The sequence below is a fragment of the Pipistrellus kuhlii genome, unplaced genomic scaffold, assembly GCF_014108245.1.
Source record: "Pipistrellus kuhlii isolate mPipKuh1 unplaced genomic scaffold, mPipKuh1.p scaffold_m20_p_2, whole genome shotgun sequence".
NCBI classification, from domain to species: domain Eukaryota; kingdom Metazoa; phylum Chordata; class Mammalia; order Chiroptera; family Vespertilionidae; genus Pipistrellus; species Pipistrellus kuhlii.
The window spans coordinates 179,885,324-179,907,799 of NW_023425515.1; the positions used below are offsets into that span (position 1 = coordinate 179,885,324).

At 62.1% G+C, this 22,476-nt stretch overlaps 1 protein-coding gene across 9 annotated transcripts in view; it reads left to right on the forward strand.

Moving 5' to 3' along the window:
- Positions 1-22,476, forward strand: part of AHDC1 (AT-hook DNA binding motif containing 1) — a 66,900-nt gene that overhangs the window by 38,684 nt on the left and 5,740 nt on the right. For 4 of the 9 annotated variants that reach the window (XM_036448337.2, XM_036448339.2, XM_036448335.2 and 1 more), the window contains 4 exons: positions 5,514-5,691; positions 11,326-11,437; positions 11,583-11,620; positions 11,982-16,901. In XM_036448337.2, coding sequence (XP_036304230.1) covers positions 12,056-16,858 — 4,803 coding nt within the window. In that variant the 5' untranslated portion in view covers positions 5,514-5,691; positions 11,326-11,437; positions 11,583-11,620; positions 11,982-12,055 and the 3' untranslated portion in view covers positions 16,859-16,901. Of the gene's footprint in view, positions 1-5,513; positions 5,692-6,076; positions 6,105-11,220; positions 11,438-11,582; positions 11,621-11,981; positions 16,902-22,476 lie in introns of those variants that run through there. The other 5 variants (XM_045584973.1, XM_045584971.1, XM_045584972.1 and 2 more) reach the window with 3 other exon arrangements.

Sequence of the window (22,476 nt, forward strand, 5' to 3'; positions counted from 1 at the left end):
GGCACTCCTTACCAAGGGGCCAGGAGGGGGAGTCAAGGTGCCTGGGGGAGGCGGCTTGCACGCAAGGCATGCTGGGCCCCCTCGGCCTGGTGGGTGGGGGGAACAAAGCTGGCACCAAGGCCTCAGCTAAAATTAGCCGTTTCCCTGCGCGGGAACGAGCATGCCTGCCAGCCGCCCAGATCGCCGCTGCCTCGGCAGGCCATCTGTCGCCACGTTTCGCTCAGTCCCCCAGGATCCCCCAGCTCCAGCCACCTCCAGGGGTAGAGGGACTCTGCTCCGAGGCTGCCCCCGGCCAGAGCTCTGTCTCCACTGCGCTCATGCTGTGTGACCTCAGGCTAGCAGAGTCCCTCTCTGGGCTCCTCTCTGGGCCCTGGGTTCTGACATCCTGGATCCCCCAGTCCTTGCAAGCACCAGGTGCTGATGCCGGTCATGGGGGGCTGGGGTGTGAGCTGCTTTTCTCCCTTAGAGCGGGCCCCCTCTCTTTCCATCCTGTGAAGGTGGTCAATGCGGGTGTTAGGGTAAAGGTCGAGGTGTATGAGAGACTGCTGTCCGTTTCCTGGGCCTTAGCTGGACAGTAGGGCAGTTCTGTGTCCAACAACACCCCAGCATTCCCCCCCTTGTGTCCCCTACGTGCACACATCATGGAACTCCAAGCGGTCTTACCAAACCAGCTCCAGTGGGAAGCCGGGAGGAGGTGGAGGCTGAGTTCAGCTGATGTTCACTTCCTCTGTGGCTTGGCCAAGTCTCCTGCCCTCTCTTTATCTAGTCCCCCCGCTTCCATAACAAGCTCCCGTTTCTTGAGCACCCGCCCAGTTTTTGTCCCGTTGTCTCTTGAGGCTGACATGATTATCCCCATTTCACAGATGGGCAGACTGAGGTGCGGAAAGGTGAGGAAGCGGTGGAGCCAAGGATGGAGGGCTGTGTCCTCCTTCCCATGGCCCCCCAGTGCTCTACACGCTGGTCTCCAGCCTCTGCCACTTTCAGACCCTTTCCCCTCCCCTCCCCGGCCGCTGCCCCTCCCCCTCTCCAAAGCCTGAGGCTGAGCTCCGCTCCAGGGCTCCAGGGTCACTCAGCCTGGCCTGGGAGGAGCCCAGACTTGAACCCAGGCCCCTTGGCCCCAGGCCTCGCTTGCTCTGGCCAGCAGGCTGGGCCTGTTCCCTGGGTGAGTCATGCCCCTGGACTTTGGCCTCCTTGTCGGGCTCTGTGGTCTGAATTTGGAGACGAGGGCGGCCTCTGTGAGAGGGGGCTCCCCTGGCAGCAGTGCTGTGCCCAGAGGGCATGGCGAGAGCCGCCCAGAACCTGCCTCCCCACCACCGGTCTCCGAGCGGCCTCATAGGAAATGGCGCTCAGGCTTCAGTGAGCACTCACGCCCCCTCCCTCGCTAACAGCCACATTCAGTTGGAAACGAGGTGAGGCTGGAGCTTGGGGTTGGTGCGTTTCCAGGTTATCTGTGTGCCCAGGTGGCTTCCTCCCCAGCGCCAGGCCACCGGGTTGCCCAGGAGGGCGGCCGGTGTCACCTCCCCTCCCGGTGTCCAGGGACCAAGGTCACACCCAGAGCCGGGTGCGCTTCCACCTCCTCCTGGGGCCGGCGGTGTTTGTCACTGGGGCAACGTGCGTGCGGCTGTGCCTGGCTCTGGCAGAGCTGGGTGACATTCATGCCCTGTGAGCTGTGACGCCTCTGCAGGCAGAGGACGGCACCACCCAGGCTGGCGGGGGGGGGGGGGGAGCGTGCTGTCACCTGTCCTAAGCGGTCAGGGGGTAACGTGCCGTGTGCCCGTCCCAGTCTGGAGGGAGGACTCATGGGGAAGGCGTGAGGTTGTGTCCCTGGCACAGACCATGGGTTGGGGTTGGGGGGGGGGGGGTAAGTCTGGAAGGTGAGGCTTGTGTCTGTGTCGGGGTTGGGTCGGGGGGAGGTTCTCCAATCATTTCACACCCGGTACCTGGGTGTATGTCAGCTGCACCATTGTGAGGGTGACAGCTTGCGTTCCCACTGTCTGGGGTATCAGCTGTGCCCACCTCACGCTTTGTGGGAAGTGACCGGTCAGGAGAGTGGTCAGTGCTGTCCTGTGCCTGTCTCTCCAGCTCCTGGGGGTGTGTGAGATGTCACCATGTGCCCCTCTCATGCTGCCGGGGGGGAGTGACGTGGGTGATGACCTCATGCTGTTGGGAGGTTGTAACTTAGGAGTTTGCCTTCCACCCTAAAGAGACAACGTGTTGCCTGGTGGCCTGGAACTGACAGCTAGCAGAGCCTGCCCGTGGGGACCCCAGGACCCCAAAGGGGTGGCCAGCAGAGGCCCTGACGCCAGGACACGTGGGGGAGGGGGCGGTGTCTCACTGGCCCCGGGGCCAGCCCCGAGCCTGTTTCCCAGGAGGGAGGACCGGTGTTTTCAGCCCGAGTGCAGCAGGGCCGCGGGGACCGGGCAGGGGTGCCTGGGGAGGTGGGGCGCCAGGCAGGGTCCGAGCGAGGGGCTGTCCCCCCAGGCCTGGGGACCCTGTTCCCTGCCTCCTCTGCCCCCGAAACTGTTAAACTAATTAAGGCTGCGGAGCCGCAGGATTAATCGGGGCAGCTCTCGGGCCCGGAGCTCAGGTAGTCGATTAGTGTGCCGAGGAGGATATTGGATTTCTGAACCGCAAGTCAGCACTATTCGGGCCTGTTATCTCTCCGAGGCTCGAGGGTCAGGAGGCGGAGGCTCCCGGCCTGCTGGCCACCCCCGCCTGGCCCGCCTGGAGGTCCTCTTCCCCTGCCCACACTGCCATCCCCGCCTGCCAGCCTGTCCCCACTCACTTCCCCTGCCCTGCTGCTGCCCACTGGGCTCCGCACCCAGCTCTCCTCCCTGGCTCCTCCCGCGTGGCCTCCTCCCTGTCTGCCTCCATCGCCCTCCTGTCTCCCTCTGTGAGGCCGGCCTCCCTGCGCTGCCATCCCCTCTGCCCCCTCCTCCTCCCCCTCCCCCTCCCCGTCCCACCTGGCCTGACTCACTCCGTGTGCCTCCCGACCCGCTCTGCAGCTCTGACCAGCCTCTCCACCTCTGTCTGTCCCCTCGCTGTCCCTCCCTCCAGTCGCTCTCTCTGCTTTTGTTTGTTTCTGTATCTCACAGTTCCTGATTGTCACTGTCTCTCATGTCTCTCCCACTGGGTGTCTCTGTATCTTTCTCTCCCTCTCTGTGTTTTTCTCTCTCCCTCTGGCACTCAATCTCTCTCTCTCCCTCTCTCTCTCTCTCCCTCTCTCTCTCTCTCCGTCTTTCTTGTGTGGTCTCGGCTGGTGTCTGCAACCAGAACAAATCTCCCCCAGCCAACACCCCCTGAACAAGGAGGCCAGAGCAGCTAATGGAAAACATGTGATTCCGCCTTGCGCCTGGAGCACCGTGAAGGGAGCCTTAGTCCCAGCTCAGCCCCGGCTCCCCCCTCGCTGCCTTCCCCCCACCACACTGTCCCCCGCCTGCCATTGGCTCCCCAGCCTGTGTGGGCACAGTCGTGAGCTCCCTAGTCATTTACATTTCAGGGATTGGGGGAGCTGTCATTTATCAGTTGGGGAGTATCAGGTTCTGGAGGGGCTGGGAGCAGCTTTGCTCCGCTGGCCCCCGCCCCCATCCGCCCTGGCACCCAGGGCCAGGCAGACCCCATGCAGACTCCCACCACCACCCCCATATGTAAGAGAGCAGGGCCAAGATGAGCTGAGCTGTGGGGGCCTGGATGGGGGGCAGCCAGTCAGCCCCCCTTGGAGGGCTCTGGAGCCACCCAGATTTCCATCTTTTCCACCCTCTTGTGCCCCTGGGGAGCTGCAGGGGGGGGGGGCCTCCCTGAGGGCTTGGAGCTGCTGGGCTGCGTTTCTGTGCCCACCCAACCACGGGGAAAGGGGGATGGATCAGAGGAGGGAGGCTCTGGCAGGTTGGAATTCTCCTCTCTGCCTGTGGATAAATTGTCCCTAATCCAGGCTTGGGAAGCTGTCTGGCTGAGAGAGAGAGAGAGAGAGAGAGAGAGAGAGAGAGAGAGAGAGAAGGCAGGAGATAGGGAGGAGGGAAGCAGGCACACAAACACAGTGACACAGACACACTGTCTCACAAAGGGCCTCTCACATGTGCTCACACACGCACTGACAAGCCGCACAAAGGTACCACACAGATCCTGAGGCGCCTTGTCTGACAGGCACATGGCACACAGACCCTCTCACCCGTGTGGACACTGACAGAGCTATGCTTGCGCTGACAGAAGGACACGGCACCAAGGACCCATCGACACACACGGGCACAGCAATAAGGCCACACAGTGCACACACACACCGACCCACGGTGAAGCAGACCCACAGGGACACCGTGACCCTGAGAACCCAGAGGAAGGCAGCGGCGGCGGCGGGAGGGAGGCAGAGCTGATCCACGGCGACACCAGTGCCCACGGTCACTGGAGACCTGCAGGGACAGCCGAGGACCACCTCACCACGCACACCCAGAGAGCTCTGAGACAGGCGAACGCCGTGCGGCTCCCGGCACAGGATGCAGAGAGCCGGGCAGAGTGTGTGTAGAGAGGCACACTCCTGGCCTGACCACCACTGGGCACACCTCTTCACACCTACGCACACGTACTTTCACCTCTGTCCTCACAGGTGTGCAGACACAGGCTCAGTGGACAGAAACAGAGCTGAACAGACCCAGATGCACACACCCACAAGTAAGACACCAGATCCAGATATATGTCAGGCGCGCACGCACACACACACAATCCCATACATGTATACTCTTAGACATACATATACCTGCACAGACATACAAAAATACACAGAGAAGCATAAGTAGATCCAGGACCCTGTGTGCAGGGATATTTACCCAGACAACTGAACATGCATAGCCAGGCATCATACAGGCAGGATCTCTAACATACAAATCCCAAGGCAACCAGAACCTGTGAGGCGGCCATGGGGCCGAGTTTCAGATCCTTTCTGGCTCCTGTACACACACCTCAACAGGGCAGACTAACGGGCAGGAAGCAGCGGGATAGGGCGAAGGGCCCTGGCTGTTAAGGAAAACGGGAGATGTAGCCAGCTGATGGAGAAGGGGAGGTGCCAGCTGCATGGACACCCCTCGTGGAAATCTGCATATACCATCACCCTGAACAGCAGCTCTACAAACAAGCTCTTAGCATTTTACAGCCTCCCCAGAGTCCTCCTCCCAAGTCACAGCATCTCCCCACTTACGAGATGAGAAAACTGAGAGCCACAGAGGTTAACTCACTTGCCTAAGATCACACAGTAAGTGAGGTTTGAGCCAAGGACTACCTAGCTCCCAGGGCCACGTTCGTCCCACCACAGCCCATGTGTTCATGTTCATGCGCGTGTGTGCCTACACATGCAAAGATACTGCTCCCCCATAGGAGCCTGAGGTTCACAACTCCTCAGTGAAATGAGGTTTGAGCTGATTGAATTGTGTGCAAAAGTGAACCCCCACCTCGGACCGCCTCCTGGTCCCTCTGTCGGGCGCATCCTGTGGCTGTGCTTAAGCCTGTGGTGCTGTTTGCTTCCACAGATGGGAGTTTGCCTGCTTGTCTACCCATCAGCCTGGACCCCAGAGCCTGCCCAGCTGAGTGGGTGCAGAGGGCCCCGGGTTTGGGGCGACGCTCAGGCTGCCACAGAGACCACCCTGGCATCACTGGTGAAGACTGGCCTTGCCTGCTGAGCCGGGCCTGTCTGCTCAGCCTGCTCAGGTAAGGAGCAGTGTCCAGGGAGACCAGGTCTGAGCTTCGGCCACCCCCACCAAGTAGGCACCAGGGGGTCTTACTTCCCGTCCTAGCAGGGACTTTCCCCTCCCAGCTTAGGCCAAAAGAGGCCCTTGATAGAACCCAAATATATTAACGCAACTTACTCAAACACCCCATTACCCAGAAAGGGGAACCGAGGCCCAGGGGTAACAGCAAGTTTCCCAAGTCCTGCCCCCTAGTCTGGGGACTCTTCCCTGCTCCTTGACGACCTGAGATAATGGGGAAGAGAGGGTTTGGAACAGAACTCAGGGTAGAGGTGGCAACCAGAGTGCCTGGTGTGTGCAGCCCACTCCCCACCCCCCTCTGTGGGAGCAAGGGCTGGGCCGCCAGGGCGAGGTGCTGAGAGGACCCAGTCTCAGGTACGCCAGCTGCCCAGCCGGGACGAGGTGGAGCAGGGGCCAGCACCCGCCTCCCTGCTCCTGGCCCATACAAGCCCACCGGGCTCCAGAGCCACAGAGGCCAGGTGGGGCGGCCCTGCCCTGCCCTGCAGAGGCAACTCCCAGACTGACAACTCCCTGACTGTCCCCGGAGCCCAGCCTGCCTGGGGACTCCACCCAACTTCCCAAAGAGCATTCCTGGGGCCTGAGGTCTGGGGGTGGGGCCTCCTGGGATTGTGAGGGCGGGGAGGTTCGGGTGTGGGAGGATGTGGGGCTGTGTACCCACAGTGAAAGTGTAGGGCATCTTGTGTACACACACACAGGTGTGCATGTAAGCCGGTGTGTGTGTGAGTGGGGGTGGGGGCTCTAGCCTGTGTGTGCAAGGATCTGTCTATGAGAGTTATTGTGTAAGTGGACTGAGTTAGGGGTGATTAAGGGCTGTGTATATAGCACATTGGAGTGAGGAGTGTGCAGGATTCGAGTGTGTCCCGGGCAGGTGTGAGAATACCGGAGTGCTGTGTGTACCACATTGGATGGTGAGTGTGTACAGGGTGTCAGTCTACACTGGGGAGGCGTGTGGACAAGAATCAGAGTACACTGGGTGATAGGCGGGTACGCGGGATGGGGTGGGGTGTGTATACCTTGGGATCCCTCCGTGTGCCACTGGGAGAGCGTGTGTGCAGGGCTGTGTGCTGTGTGCACATGGCACCATTTGTGCTTCGGAGGTGGGCCGGGCAGGCCTTCAGCTGAGCTGGGCTCAGCGGTGCCCAGCCTTGTGGCCAAATCACTGAAGTCACTTCCTTTCCAGCAGCAACTTTCCAGGAGGAGGAGTTCTTCAGACCTGGGCAGGGGGGGAGGGGGCGGAACAAGGAGCTCTCAGGGGAAGGAGGTGGGCGGGGGTGAGAGGCTGTGGGGAGGGCCTGGTGGGGCTGGAGGAGGGGAGTCCTCTGGGAGACGAGGGAAAGACAAGGACAGAAGTCTGGGAGGGCCAAGGGCAGGAGGGGATGGGGGCGGAGCAGGGCGGGAAGCACAGTCCCTGGGTGACCTCGGAGGGAGGAAGGGAGGGCCTCCAGGCAGGGTGACCCTCGGGTTCAGCCAGAGCTGGCTGTGGTGCCTGCACACCTGGCACCCAGGTCAGGGGGCTGGCAGGGGCGGGCCTAGGGCAGACCTGCTTGCCAGGTGCCCCACTCCATGCAGGAAGGGGGTGGGCGAGGGCCTCACAAAGGAGCTCTGTGTGTCTGGGGGTAGGGTGGGGTGGGGTGTGCTGTGCTGGGGCGGGGGCTGCTGGCTCCGGGGAGCAGGGCGGGGCTTGCACCCCTTGGGGGCATCGGTGGCTCTGAGGGGACACCTAGTGGTGAGGGAGGATAGTGCAGCAGGATGGCCGAGGTGAGAGGGGTGGGTGGAGAAGCTGGCAGGGGGTAGGTAGAATTCAAAAATTAAAACTGCTGTTGGAACTGGAACGGTTGGAGGAGGCTGCAGAGGAAGGGGCTGGCTCTGGACAGGGAGGGAGTTTGGTTTAGACTCTAAACTTTAGAGGATCCCAACAAACCTAAATTAAGACTTCAACTCTTCCACATCATGGCTGTTTGTCCTTAAGGGCATAATTTAACCTCTGGGCCTCCATTTAAATGCCAAATAAGTGACAGCTACCGACATCTTTTCATTCCTGTTATTTTTGTTATCATTTCGGGCTGCAGTCAGGTTGGAGGATTTTCAGGTGTCATTGGGCGGCTGGGAGGGGCTGAAGAGGGGGAGAGGGAGGGGTGTTGCTTCGTTCCTGAGGGGACAGGTCCTGGGAGATAAAGGCCCCAGAGGGCGATGCTAGAGCTCTCACAGCAGCAGTAATGGCCCTTTTGATGTAGTGTTTTCCATCTGAGGACATCCCCAGGCCTTCAGTCCAGGCTGGGAGGGAAATGGGGGGGGGGGCAGGGGAGGAGTGTGCAGGCTGGAGAGAGGGTCATGAGGCCGGAAGTGAGAGCTAGGCCTGGCAGTCTGGCTCCCCTGGGGAGGCTGTGGGTGGGGGAGGGGGGCAGTGTGGGGAAGGGGTGGGGTGGTCACAGCCACAGCCGGGGGAGGGTGGGGCTGGGGACTCAAGGATGTGGGCTGGCGCTTCCCGGCACTGTGCACGGCAGGTTGGGGCCCCCTCCCAGCCGCCGGGTGTCCCCAAGGGCAGGCGCAGACACACTGACCCAGAAGCTGACGGAGACAGAAAGATCCTTTTGACGTTGTTCACAGACATGGCATAGGTGGCACCCTTGGGAGGGGTCCAAGAAAATGGCCACCTGGGTGTGGTAGGGAGAAGAGCCAGCTGCTTCCCTCAGATCCCAGAGCCTGGGGGGGAGAGAGAGAGAGCGAGAGCGAGAGAGCGAGAGCGAGAGCGAGAGCGAGAGAGAGAGAGAGAGAGAGAGAGAGAGCACGCGCGCGAGAGAGCGAGCTCACAGAGGACTGGCAGGAGGACATGCCCAAAGGTCTTCACGGGCGGGTGGAACAGAAGCAGCCACTGGAAAGGAGGTTTTTCTCTTCTGCCAAGATCACAGCCCCTAGTCCCAAGTGGGAGGTCTCTAGAGCAGGGAGCTTGCTCAGTAAACACCACCCTCAGGAAGGGAGAGATGGCGGCTTCTGGCGAGGCACCTCTAGGAAGGTCTCAGGAGCCATGGTCAACCCTGTGGAAGTCAGAACCGGAGACTGCAGAGCCGGGGCCCCTTCCCTCCTTGGCGAGGACGTTACCCACCGTCCTTTCCGCAAGAGCAGGGTGAGCCCGGCCGGCCGGGAGGGGCGAGCGCGGGCAGAGCAGAGCCCGAGTGATCCAACAGGCCGGACAACGGTGAGGACCGCGGAGGCCCGGGAGCTGCAGGGCGGGCAGGGGCAGTGGACAGAGGGATGTTCTGCCTGAAAGAGCGACTGAAGGGCTCTCCCCGTGCCTTGGGCAAAGGCCCTTTCCCTCTTCCATCTCAGTTTCCTCGTCTGTAAAATGGGAGGAGCTCGAGGTGGCACTAAAACATTGTACCCACTGAGGGGGGGGAGGTGCTGTTTAAAAATGCAGGTTCCCAGCCCGGCCGCTGTGGCTCAGTGATTGGTTCCCATGTACCAAGAGGTTGCCTGTTCGATTCTTAGTCAGGGCACACACCAGGTTGCAGGCTCTGTCCCAGTGGGGGTGTGCAGGAGGCAGCTGATTAATGCTTCTTTCTCATTGATGTTTCCTTCTCGGTGATGTTTCTGTGTCTAATTCCCTCTCCCTTCCTCTCTCTTAAAAAATAAAAGGCCTAGCCAGTTTGGAAGGCTTTCCTCCCAGCCTGGATTGAAGGCCCAGTGGATAGAGTGTCAGCCTCTGGCCTGAAGGGTCCCAGGTTCGATTCCGGTCAAGGGCATGTACCTTGGTTGCAGATTCTTCCCCGGGATGTGTTTCTCTCACATTGATGTTTCTCTCTGTCTTTCCTCTCTCTTCCACATTCCCCCCCAAAAAATTAATGGAAAAATATCCTCCGTTAAGGATTAACCAAAAAAAATTTTTTTAATTAATTAAATAAATAAAAATCAGTAAAAATACAGATTCTCAGATGTCCCTTCAGATCTGTGAGTCAGACTCCCCTGGACTAGGGCCTGGGCATCTGGAATGTTCCACAGCTCCCCCAGGCCCGGGGTTTGGAAGCCAGTGGGTTAGATGGTTTGACGGTTCCTCCCAGCCTTAAATTAGATCACCACTCCAGGAGGAGCGTTCTCAGGAGGGGCTGGAGGAGAGCTGCAGGAGCTGGGAGGAGAAGGAGGCTTTGGGCTTGGGGCAGAGTCAGGAATCCTGCCACTTAGCAGCTATGTCACTTCAGGCAAGTTACACAATCGCTCTGAGCCTGTTGCCTCTGGAAGGAGGGGACGGTAAACTATGAGTCCTGCGCAGCCATACGGATTCAGTGGGTCCTCTGTGTGGAGGCGCTTTGTAGATTGCAAATCAGTGTCCACCAAGAGGGATGTACACCATCCCTCCTGAGCCAGGCCTGCAGCCTTCCCGTGGGGTGCCAGACAGGGCGGTGTGACAGCCAGTGAGAGCCCGCAGGTGTCTGTGAGGGATGGGCCCTGGGGATTCGGGCAGGGCCAAGCAGTAGGCACAGTCGGGGTCTTTAAGACCCTCATGGTAGGCAGGGCCCATTCCGCTCCTTGCTCCCCAAGATCCCATCTCCTGGGGATCAGCCAAGGCCTGAGTCCTCAGGCTCCCTTGAAAGTCGGACATGCCTAGGTCTAAATCCCAGCTCTGCCCAGACCCGCTCGGGGAGTCAGCTGGTAAATATTTATGTAGCATCCATAGCCCAGGCCCTAGGGTTGGGATACGGCGGTAATAAACAAGACAGATGCAGTCCCTGCCCGTAAAGAGCCCACACTCCAGGGGGACACACTGCACTGCCAGTTGTGCACGTAATTGATTGCAGTCGTGATAAATACTACGAAGGTGAGATGGAGAGGGCTCTGAGAGTGTTTAGCAAGGGGGGGGGGGGGTGTCAGAAAATGTCCCTTTCCACATTCTTGTCTCCCTCCCTTCCCTGCTCCTCCTCCTCGGGTCACACTTGGGTCTGGGGAGGAATGAGAGCCCACGCGTGCTCTGTGCCTCATGCATCCGTCCGGGGTTTTTGGAAGCACACTTGTGGGCCACGTGCGGTCAGGGTGTTGGGAGACACACAGACTGAACAGGACAGAAATCCTTGCCCTCGAGGTGCTTAAAATCTCACAGTGGGTAGTTTCCTCCTCTGTAAAAATGGGGATGATAATCACATTGATCTTAGCTTTGTGGGGAAGTCAGATGAGATAATCCTTAGGAACTGCTTAGGCCAGAGTTTGGCAACAGAGAAAGGTCCCCAAAGTATGAGCTTCCATTGTTGTTGACTCCCCGGTCTGATTGCTAAACCTCTGACCTCAGGCACTTTTCGCTTTCTCTTTACAGCTTTTATCCCAATAACAATTAAGTCATTTTGATTATCTGATCCTTTTGTCTACCCAGTCCTTGTGCAAATAGGCACTCCATAAATACTATGAATGAATGATGTTACTTCATCTCTTAGCCTCATTTCTTCCTCTGCAAAAAGTGGGGTTATTAACAGCCCCTGCCTCACAGGATTGGTGTGAAGAATGAAACGAAACGATGCCCGGACAGCTTCTGGCCCAGGGCCTGGCATGCAGTAGGTGCTCACTAAACCTGAGCTGCGATGGTCCTTTCCAGGCGCTGCCCCCACCCCGAGGCCTGGGCTCAGGCCGAAGCTGTTCCACTGCACCCCCAGCTGACAGCCAGCAGCTAGCCGAGCCCCCAGGCACGGGGGCTCTCTCTGTTTCAGGTCAGCCGGGTGTGTGTCCTGGAGGCAGCTGTGGGGGGGGGGGGGATGTATGTGGAGGAGACCGGGCAGGTGGGCATGGGGGCAGGGATTGGGCCGCGGCCACCAGACCATTCAGATTTCCCGTTGCCTGTCTTGCTGCCCACAGATATCTCCAGTGTGACAGCCCAGGCGGCAGAGCCGAGGGTGAGTGGCTGGGGTCCCCCGGAACCCTGGGAATGGGGACAAGAAGGAGGGAGGAGGCCTTGCCCTGGATAGGACTTCCTGGCCCTCTGTCAGGGGCCTAGCCCTCTGCCTCAGTTTGACCTGGAGTGGTTGCCCTGCCCTGCTGTTCCTCCCTGTCAGAGGCAGGTGTCCTGCGCACATAGTGGAGCTGGGGCTTGGGAGGGGTTCGGGGTGCATGTGGTGGTTTGGGAAGAGCTGGGGGTCAGCAGGCAGATTGACGTGGGGAGGGGACTTGAGAGGATGCAGAGGTTCACTGGGGATATGGGAAGCTGATGGGACCTGAGTATTCAGTGAGGGACCTCCTGCCTGTCCTGCCCGGTAGGTCCTGGTCCCGGCTTCTCGCACCCTCATGTCAGCCCCGGCCCCGCCTGGCGGCCCTCGGAGGACAAGGTCAGGATGCGTGTGAAGCCCCAGGGCCTGGTGGTGACTTCCAGTGCCGTGTGCAGCTCTCCTGACTACCTCCGGGAGCCCAAGTACTACCCCAGCGGCCCCCCCACCCCCCGCCCCTTGCTTCCCACCCGGCCCCCCGCCAGCCCACCTGACAAGGCCTTCGCCCAAACCTTCTCCGAGAACACCCACCCACCCCCACGCCGGGACCCTAGCGCCCGGCGCCCGCCCGTCCTCGCCAAGGGGGACAGTCTGCTGCCCCCTCGGGCCACCCGCCCGGTCTCACAGGCCCACTGCCCCACCCCTGCTGGAGACGGCAGCAGCTCCCAGCGTCACTGGGACAACGGGCGGGTGAACCTGCGTCCGGTGGTGCAGCTGATTGACATCATGAAGGACCTGACCCGGCTCTCCCAGGACCTGCAGCACAGCGGCGTGCACCTGGACTGCGGTGGGCTCCGGCTCAGCCGCCCGCCCGCCCCACCCCCCGGCGACCTCCAGTACAGCTTCTTCTCCTCCCCGAGCCTGGCCAACAGCATCCGCAGCCCAGAGGAGCGGGCCACCCCCCACGCCAAGTCCGAGCGGCCCGGTCACCCCCTCTATGAGCCCGAGCCTGAGCCTAGAGACAGCCCTCAGCCCGGTCAAGGCCACAGTCCCGGAGCCACGGCCGCAGCCACGGGCCTGCCCCCGGAACCTGAGCCGGACGGCCCCGATTACTCGGAACTCGCCGACGCCGACATCCTTAACGAGCTGGCCTCCCTCACTTGCCCCGAGGCCCAGCTGCTGGAGGCCCAGGCCCTTGAGCCACCGTCGCCTGAGCCGGAGCCTCAGCTCCTGGACCCCCAGCCCCGCTTCCTGGACCCACAGGCGCTAGAACCGCTTGGGGAAGCTTTGGAGCTGCCACCCTTGCAGCCTCTGGCTGACCCTCTGGGGCTGCCCAGCCTGTCCCTGCAGGCCCTGGACACCCTGCCCGACTCCCTGGAGTCACAGCTGCTGGACCCTCAGGGACTGGACCCGCTGCCCAAACTGCTGGACGTCCCCGGCCGCCGTCTGGAGCCCCCGCAGCCCCTCGGGCCCTGCCCGCTGGCCGAGCCCTTGCACCTGGACCTGTGCTCCCCCCACGGCCCCCCCGGGGCGGAGGGACTCCCCAAGTACGCCCTGCGGCGCACCGATAGGCCAAAGATTCTGTGTCGCCGGCGGAAGGCCGGTCGGGGGCGCAAGGCAGACTCCGGGCCCGAGGGCCGCCTCATGCCCATGCCCATGCCCACGCCCACGGGGATGGCGGCCGCCCTGGCCGAGCCGCCCCCACCACCGCCTCTGCCGCCTCCTGCCCTGGCCGGCGGCCCAGGCCCGGAGCTGGAGCCGGAGCCTTCCCAGAACCCGATGATGCCTACCCGCAAGAGCAAGTGCCGGGGCGTGCGCCGCATGGTGGTGAAGATGGCCAAGATCCCCGTGTCGCTGGGGCGGCGGAACAAGACCACCTACAAGGTGTCCTCGCTGAGCAGCAGCCTGAGCGTGGAGGGCAAGGAGCTGGGCCTGCGCGTGTCGGCGGAGCCCACGCCGCTGCTGAAGATGAAGAACAACGGGCGCAACGTGGTGGTGGTCTTCCCCCCCGGCGAGATGCCCATCATCCTTAAGCGCAAGCGCGGCCGCCCCCCCAAGAACCTGCTGCTGGGCCCCGGCAAGCCCAAGGAGCCGGCCGCCGTGGTGGCGGCGGCGGCGGAGGCGGCCACGGCGGCGGCGGCGGCCGCCATGGCCATGCCGGAAGTGAAGAAGCGGCGGCGGCGGAAGCAGAAGCTGGCGTCGCCGCAGCCGTCCTACGCGGCCGACGCCAACGACAGCAAAGCCGAGTACTCGGACGTGCTGGCCAAGCTGGCCTTCCTGAACCGCCAGAGCCAGTGCGCCGGCCGCTGCTCGCCGCCCCGCTGCTGGACGCCCAGCGAGCCCGAGTCCGTGCACCAGGCGCCCGACACGCAGAGCATCTCCCACTTCCTGCACCGCGTGCAGGGCTTCCGGCGGCGCGGCGGCAAGGCGGGCGGCTTCGGGGGCCGCGGCGGGGGCCACGCGGCCAAGGCGGCCCGCTGCTCCTTCAGCGACTTCTTCGAGGGCATCGGCAAGAAGAAGAAGGCGGTGGCGGTGGCAGCCGCCGGGGTGGGGGGCCCCGGCCTCACCGAGTTGGGCCACCCCCGCAAACGGGGCCGCGGGGAGGTGGACGCCCTGACCGGGAAGCCCAAGCGCAAGCGGCGGTCCCGGAAGAACGGGACTCTGTTCCCGGAGCAGGTGCCCGGCGGCCCCGGCTTCGGGGAGGCGGGCGCCGAATGGGCCGGGGACAAGGGCGGCGGCTGGGCCCTGCACCACGGGCACCCGGGGGGGCAGGCCGGCCGGAACTGCGGGTTCCAGGGCACGGAGGCCCGGGCCTTTGCCTCCGCCGGGCTGGACAGCGGGGCCTCCGGCCGCGGCAGCTACTACGGCGCGGGCACGCCCGCGGGCCAGAGCGAGCTCAGCCAGGAGCGCCAGAACCTCTTCACCGGCTACTTCCGCTCCCTGCTCGACTCGGACGACTCCTCCGACCTCTTGGACTTTGCCCTTTCATCCTCACGCCCTGGCCCCGAGTCCCGGAAGGCATCGGGCACCTACGCGGGGCCCCCGACCAGCGCCCTGCCTGCCCAGCGGGGCCTGGCGGCATTCCCCAGCCGGGGAGCCAAGGCCAGCCCGGTGGCGGTGGGCAGCAGCGGGCCCGGAGCGGAGCCCTCCTTTCAGCCTGTCCTGCCTGCTCGCCAGACCTTCCCCCCGGGCCGGGCGGGGAGCTACGGCATAACCCCCGCCACGTCCGATTGCCGGGCAGCCGAGACCTTCCCGAAGCTGGCTCCTCCGCCTTCCGCCATGGCCCGCTCCCCCACCACCCACCCGCCTGCCAACACCTACACCCCCCAGTACGGCGGCTACGGGGCCGGACAGAGTGTATTCGCCCCGGCAAAGCCCTTCACGGGCCAAGACTGTGCGAACAGCAAGGACTGCAGCTTTGCCTACGGCAGCGGCAACAGCCTGCCCGCCTCGCCCAGCAGTGCCCACAGCGCCGGCTACGCCCCACCGCCTACCGGTGGCCCCTGCCTGCCGCCAAGCAAGGCCTCCTTCTTCAACAGCTCCGAGGGGGCCGCCTTCTCCGGATCAGCCCCCACGCCCCTGCGCTGTGACAGCCGGGCCAGCACCGTCTCGCCCGGCGGCTACATGGTGCCCAAGGGCACCACCGCCTCCGCTGCCTCCTCTTCCTCCTCCTCCTTCCAGCCCTCGCCCGAGAACTGTCGGCAGTTTGTGGGGGCGTCTCAGTGGCCTTTCCGGCAGGGCTATGGAGGCCTGGACTGGGCCTCGGAGGCCTTCAGTCAGCTCTACAATCCCGGGTTCGACTGCCACGTCAGCGAGCCCAACGTGATCCTGGACATCTCCAACTACACGCCGCAGAAGGTGAAGCAGCAGACGGCCATGTCCGAGACCTTCTCCGAGTCGTCCTCCGACAGCACCCAGTTCAATCAGCCCGTCGGGGGCGGCTTCCGGCGCGCCAACAGCGAGGCCTCGAGCAGCGAGGGCCAGTCCAGCCTGTCCAGCCTGGAGAAGCTCATGATGGACTGGAACGAGGCGTCGTCCGCCCCCGGTTACAACTGGAACCAGAGCGTCCTCTTCCAGAGCAGCTCCAAGCCAGGCCGCGGACGGCGGAAGAAGGTGGACCTGTTCGAGGCCTCGCATCTGGGCTTCCCGTCCTCCGCCTCGGCCTCCGCCTCCGGCTACCCGTCCAAACGGAGCACGGGCCCCCGGCAGCCGCGGGGCGGGCGGGGCGGCGGGGCCTGCTCCGCCAAGAAGGAGCGGGGCGGCGCGGCGGCCAAAGCCAAGTTCATCCCCAAGCCGCAGCCGGTCAACCCGCTGTTCCAGGACAGCCCGGACCTCGGCCTGGACTACTACAGCGGGGACAGCAGCATGTCCCCCCTGCCCTCGCAGTCCAGGGCCTTCGGGGTGGGCGAGCGAGACCCCTGTGACTTCATGGGGCCTTACTCCATGAACCCGTCCACGCCCTCCGACGGCACCTTCGGCCAAGGCTTCCACTGCGACTCGCCCAGCCTGGGCGCCCCCGAGCTGGACGGCAAGCATTTCCCGCCGCTGGCCCACCCGCCCACGGTGTTTGACGCTGGCCTGCAGAAGGCGTACTCGCCCACCTGCTCGCCGACACTGGGCTTCAAGGAAGAGCTGCGGCCGCCGCCCACCAAGCTGGCTGCCTGTGAGCCCCTCAAGCATGGGCTCCAGGGGGCCAGCCTGAGCCACGTGGCTGCGGCCCAGGCCCACCTGAGCTGCCGGGACCTGCCCCTGGGCCAGCCCCACTACGACTCCCCCAGCTGCAAGGGCACAGCGTATTGGTACCCGCCGGGCTCGGCTGCACGCAGCCCGCCCTACGAAGGCAAGGTGGGCACGGGGCTGCTGGCTGACTTCCTGGGCAGGACGGAGGCTGTGTGCCTCAGCGCCCCCCACCTGGCTAGCCCGCCAGCCACGCCCAAGGCCGACAAGGAGCCCCTGGAGCTGGGCCGGCCGCCCGGTCCGCCCCGTGGCCCCGCCGCGGCCGCTGCTGGCTACGGCTGCCCGCTCCTAAGTGACTTGACCCTGTCCCCTGTGCCAAGGGACTCACTGTTGCCCCTGCAGGATACCACCTACAGGTATCCGGGCTTTATGCCACAGGCGCATCCCGGCCTGGGTGGGGGCCCCAAGAGCGGCTTCCTGGGGCCCATGGCGGAGCCTCACCCCGAGGACACATTCACCGTCACCTCCCTGTAGTGCCAACTGAAGTGCCGACTGGACCTCGAGGTTTTGTTCCTGGGTGAGTCTGGGGATGTGGGTGCAGTGGGCAGAGGCCTGGGGGGTGGGGGCGGAGATGAGGACAGAGGTTGGCCAAGGAGAAGAGGTACAGTGATGAGCAGGAAGAATTTAAGGGCAGGGTTGGGGGGCTGAAAACAAGGAGCTGGGATTGAGTGCCGAGTCCAGGGTTGGATTTTGGGGACAGTCTTAGGGGAATGGGTTGCTTGGGCGCAGAACCCAGCCCGGGATTTGGATGTCACTGAAATGGCAGGAGGACCGTAGATGACAGTCTCATCCAGTTCGGTTCCTCAGGATATTTCCTTCCCTCATGCAAGGGCCCGACAGGCACATTTGAGTCCCAGCAAACAGTCACCACTTGACCTCATGTAACCGAGGGCGTTTGAATGGCTTGGGGGAGGGGGGGGCGGCAGGCGCGGAGTGCAAGTTGTGTAATTGTCTGCCAGGCCCCGTCCAAGGTACCAACCCTGACTTGCCTAGGACAGTGGTCAGCAAACTCATTAGTCATCAGAACATCAAACTGCAGCTCACGTGGCTCTCGAGCCAGGGTGTGCGGACCACTGGCCCAGGAGCTTCACTCAGTCTCAGATGCGGTCTGGGAGGGCCAGGCTAACGGTGCAGCCAGGATGGCGGGTCGCACTCTCTAAGGGCCTTATAGAATGGCCCGGAGTGGCCTGTCCTGGTCACCCATGGTCCCCCAAAGGCCTGGGGGAGGCTCACTGTGGTCGGACTTGTAGGGGAGGAGGGGTGCTGGATCCTGCTGAGCCCGGGACAGTGGGTCATCCCCGGGCAGGCTGTTTCCTGCCTAGAAGAAGCCAGCCCCTTTGCTGAAGCCACATGCTCTCCCAGGAGCTCAGCTACATATTGCTAGATGTTCAGAGTCTCTATCGGGCACTGTGACCTCAGTAGTTAGAGTCACCGTCTTATGATCTCAAGATTTAATGTTTTAGGAAAGGAAAAGAAAAGAGGGAAAATGTTCCCAGAATGGTGGAAGGGGAGGAGGTTGGAGAAATGGTTTTCTTGGTGAACAGCCCACTCCCGAAATACAGGCACAACCGGCCCATCAGATCCCACTTTCAAACAACTGCTCGTCACAGAACTGGCTCAGGTGCGGTGGTGGTGAGTGGGCCGGGGGCCGGTCTGAGCCCCTCACCCGTCACCTCTGCTGCACTGCGGCCTCCTGGGAGCGTCTCTTCCTTGAGAAAGAGTCGCAGGCCCCTGGAAAGCCCCGGCCCTGGTCTGGGGAGGCCATTCAAGGCCAGGGTGACTCAGGGTCCTGAAGTCATGTCAGTGGAAACTTATTCCACCCTCCCTGCCTGACCCGGCTCCCTTGGTGCCTGGAGGTGGCAAAGGGCAGCATGTGGGAGGCAGGAGGCCTGGAGAGGACCATTCCCCAATTGGCCATCAACTTGCTGTACGCCCTCGACCAAGCTTTTATCCCCACCTCCACCCCCACCCCCATCCCCGCTTGGGCCTCTGTTTCCCCATCAGTACAAGGAAATTTACTTTGATAATCTCTTAGGCCCTTGCAACTCTGCATGGCACAGACAATGGATCCAACTTATTGGGGGCGGGGAGCCAGCTTATTTTTCCTTCTAATGAAGCCAGGCCGAGATTAAAATGGCCTTCCGTGCGTCTTACTGCAAGCACTGGAGCCACAGATCTGAAGCCAGCCAAGGGGAAGCTGCTTAGGGTTTAAAATGTCAAACTCTTGATCCTTCTCACTGGAGGGGAGATGTATCCTGGATAATCAGAAACGTGAAATCATCCAAAAGCCATCCCTCCCAGGCCCTGGGTGGGGAAATAAGTAGGTGTGGGGGCTGGGTGTTTGGGCAGGTCACAGCTCACTGAGATGCATAATGGAGCCACCAGTGAGGCCTGAGCACAGGAGGAACTGGGACACCGTCCAGCCCCACATTCTGGCCCTGCTCCCTGCTCGGAGCCAGGAGTTGACAGCACTGCCCTCAGACCAGTGCATTCAGTCATTCCGAAGACATCTGTCCAGCACGCACTACGTGCCAGGCGTGGGGACACCACAGTGAGCACCACGGATGAGATCTTGGTCCTCGGGGGGGGGGAGGGGGGGGCTTCCAGTTTAGAGAGGAAGAGGGGAGGAAGGCTGCAAACAGAATGGCGCAGCACGTTTGGGAAATATCGTAACTAGGACTGCAGAGAGGAAAACCTGAGACTGCTGCAAGCCGACCAGGTCCCAAATCTGATGCTTCAAGGGTGGAGTGGGAAGAGCATTCTGGGCAGAGGGAATAGCAGTGGGCAAAGCCCTGAGGCAGGAAGAAGATCAGCTTTGAGGACAGTAATGCCGAGTGAGGGGGCGAGGCTGGCAAAGCCAGAGTCATGCCGGGCACAGGAAGGAGTTTGAACTGTATTTCAAGACAAATAGGGAACCGCTGCGGCCAGCCCTCCGCTGGGACATGCCAAGGGTCTCTGGGGAGCAGGGCAAGTGGCGAGGGAGGGAGACCAGGCAGGCACTGCCGATGGCTCTGACCAAGGCCGCTGTAGAGCTTTCTCCCGTTATCTGAGACGGCACAGCAGCTCCCTCTCCTCAGACAGCCTTCCGGGGCCAGGCACTGACGAGTCATTGTGGGGACCAGCACGGTTTGGGGGTGCAGGGACCTAGAATGGTGAGGAAGAAGAGGTAGCAGCGGGAGGGTCACTGTCAGCAGGGCTTCAGCCGAGAGGGCAGCGCCAGGCTCGGTCACCCACAGACTGAGCACTCGGTGTCGGGCACGGGAGAAGCCACATCTTGAGCCCCTCCATGCCCATCCCAGGGCCAGATGTGGGAGACGGAGCAGCCATGACCTCTGTTCTCAGAGGCCGGCGTCCACCCCAGGGAGCTAACACACGTACACAAAGAGCCTGAGCACACCTGGGGGAAGGGGCAGGCGCCAAGAGGCAGGAGCCACAACGCCTGTGCTCCGGGAAGTGGGTGTTGAGGTCAGAAGTCCTCCCTCTGCCCCTTTGGTGGGGAAAGGCTCTGTGTACAGCCTGGGAGGTGAGTCCCACCTCAGCCCGGGAGCTGAGGAAAACAGGTGCAGCTGTGGACTTTGCCCAGGGGACCCACAGTTAGTAAGCAGTGGAGCCAGCATCTGAACCCAGTTCTGTCACCACCCCCACCCCACATCCCTGCCATCCTGCTCCCCCCCACCCCACCCCACACCCCTGCCTCCCCACCCACAGCATGACAGATTGGTTGGATGTTCCCTGCAGCTGTTCCTGGGCCTGACATCTTAAATGGATGTTGAGGTTCCGTGGAAGAAGCTGCATTTTAGCTCGACCTTGAAGAGTAGACAAGATTTGGACACTGGAGAAGGGCGGAGGGACATCCCAGGCAGAGGGAACTGTGGGCCAGGGCAGGTCACATCCCAACGGGAACCAGAAGAGGAGAGCTCAGAGGAGCCAGAGTATAGGATGTGGGGCCAGACCGGTCTGGGCGCTGAGCTCATGGGACAGAATAAAAGGGGTGGGGGTCGTGGGCACCCGGCCCTTACAGACAGCTTCTCTAGTCCCTTCGATGGAAAGCAAAGCCAGACAGGCTGGCTCCTGTGGGCCCTGCCATGCCCGGGGAAGAGGGTGGGAGGGTAGGGAGGGCCCTCCAAGGTGTTCAGGAATCTCGAGTCCCCCTCCCTCGCTGCTCCCTCTCAGCCTGGATCTGAGTCCAAGAGAAATGTCACAGGTCTTCCAAGGTTACACCAGCTGGGGCCTGACCAGAGCAGGAAGCAGTTTCCAAGGCCACCGTCCAGCCAGGGTCAGCAGGCATGCCCGGACCTGGGCCAGGCCCCGGCTGCTCTGGGCTTTGTCTCTTCGTGTCTTGAAACCTCAAGAGGTCACTTGATCTTGCCTCTGGCTCCGAGCAAGAAGAGGCCCTCCCGTCAGGGGTCAGCCGCCTGCCCTGCTCTTCTGGGCTCCTCTCCTCAGCCCCCGAGGCCGTCCTCCCTCAGTGCTATCTCGCCTCTCCCGCAGCCATTTTCAGGCCAGGCCTTCTTGTTCCGAGCCCTCATTTCCTGGAAATCTAATCTCTCCACGAGCGTGCCCTCTCACGCTCCTCCTCTCCCACATCCCCGTGGCCCTGGAAGGAGAACCCAAGGGAGCGAAGCCCTGAAACGGGGTGTGTGGGGGGGTACGCCTGTGGGCACAGACAGGCCTCTGTGCAGAATCTGATTCCATCTCAAACCAGACAAGTGGCCTGGTGAGTCACGTCACCTTGCTGCCTCTCGTAGGAGAATTAAATGAGATTACCCGTGAAGCACTTAGCCGAGTCCCTGGCACAGGAAGCACGTAATCCGTGGCTGGTAAATGGGGGGATAAGATCCTCCTCGCCACCTGAATCCCGGGGCCTCTGATCCCATCTGTGTGAGTCACACACCCCTGACCTTTTCCTGCTCGCTCAGGACGCCGCAGCCGGCCTCCTTCACCAGGAGGGCCTGGTGTCTCTCGGGTGTGGGTGTGGGTGCGGGGCTTTTGGTGGGAGACAAAATGCTTCCTGGGTCTTTGCCTTAGCAACTCGGTTCTCCCCGGGGAGCCAGGGAGAAGAGGTAAGTCACAGGTCTCACCCCGAGGGACCCAGGTCAGCTAGAATCCCCGCCCACACACCTGTCCACTCCCGTCCTCTCTCTCGGTGCAGAGAATCTGAAAAAGACTGCCTGTGACTTTGTAGCAGGTCACGATTTTCCCCCTGGCAGATCGGCCACCTTTGTCACCACAGCGCCTGCTGCCGTAGTGCCCTCTGTTTATGCCGGAGGGCAGGAGGAAGCAGATCAATTCTGTATTCAGTGCACATGAACCAGACACCTTCCTGGGCCACGCATTGCAGCTGGCGCTGAAGGTACCCCTGAACGGGACGAGCAGTGGCCTGCCCTCATGGCGTTTGCAGCCTATAAATAGGTGTTTATGCAGAGCCTCCGTGTGGGCACCCCTCCCCAGGGAGGGGAATGGAACACTCCCCCCGGGAATGCCAGGGACCACTTGTGAACCCTGGGCAGGGCGTGGGCAGGGCGGGCTTCCCGGAGGCAGAAAGTGGGCCTCGGACAAATTTGAGACTTCAGAAGCCGGAACGCCCGCTCAGCCACCTGGGCAGAGCAGCCGGCACCTTCCCGGTCTCTGCCCCAACATCTGTCTGTCCCCTTGCCCTGGTCTGTTCCCTCCACTGCCACCCCAGAGTGCTTTGTTCGTCCGTGCCTGGCGTCTGGAGCCCCCCAAAAATTTACTGAACGATTTGATTTGCTCCTAGGACTTCATTGCTTATAACACCTTCAAAAGCGTTTCTTTTCTTTTTATTGGTTTTAGAGGAGGCAGGGCGGGAGAAGCATGAATGTGAGAGAGAAACATGGTCAGTTGCCTCCCTCACCTGCCCTGACTGGGGATCGAACCCACCACCTTCTGGTGCATGGAGCGATACTCCAGCCAACTGAGCCACAGGCCAGGGTGCCTCCTCCCCTCTCCAGCCTCCTTCCCTACAAAACGAAGCCCAGCTCCCCGGCTTGGTATTCCCGGTATTCAGGGCTGCTTTTGTGACCCGACCCCGACCTCCTCACGCGCGTTCCCTTTTCGGCTCCGGACTGGAA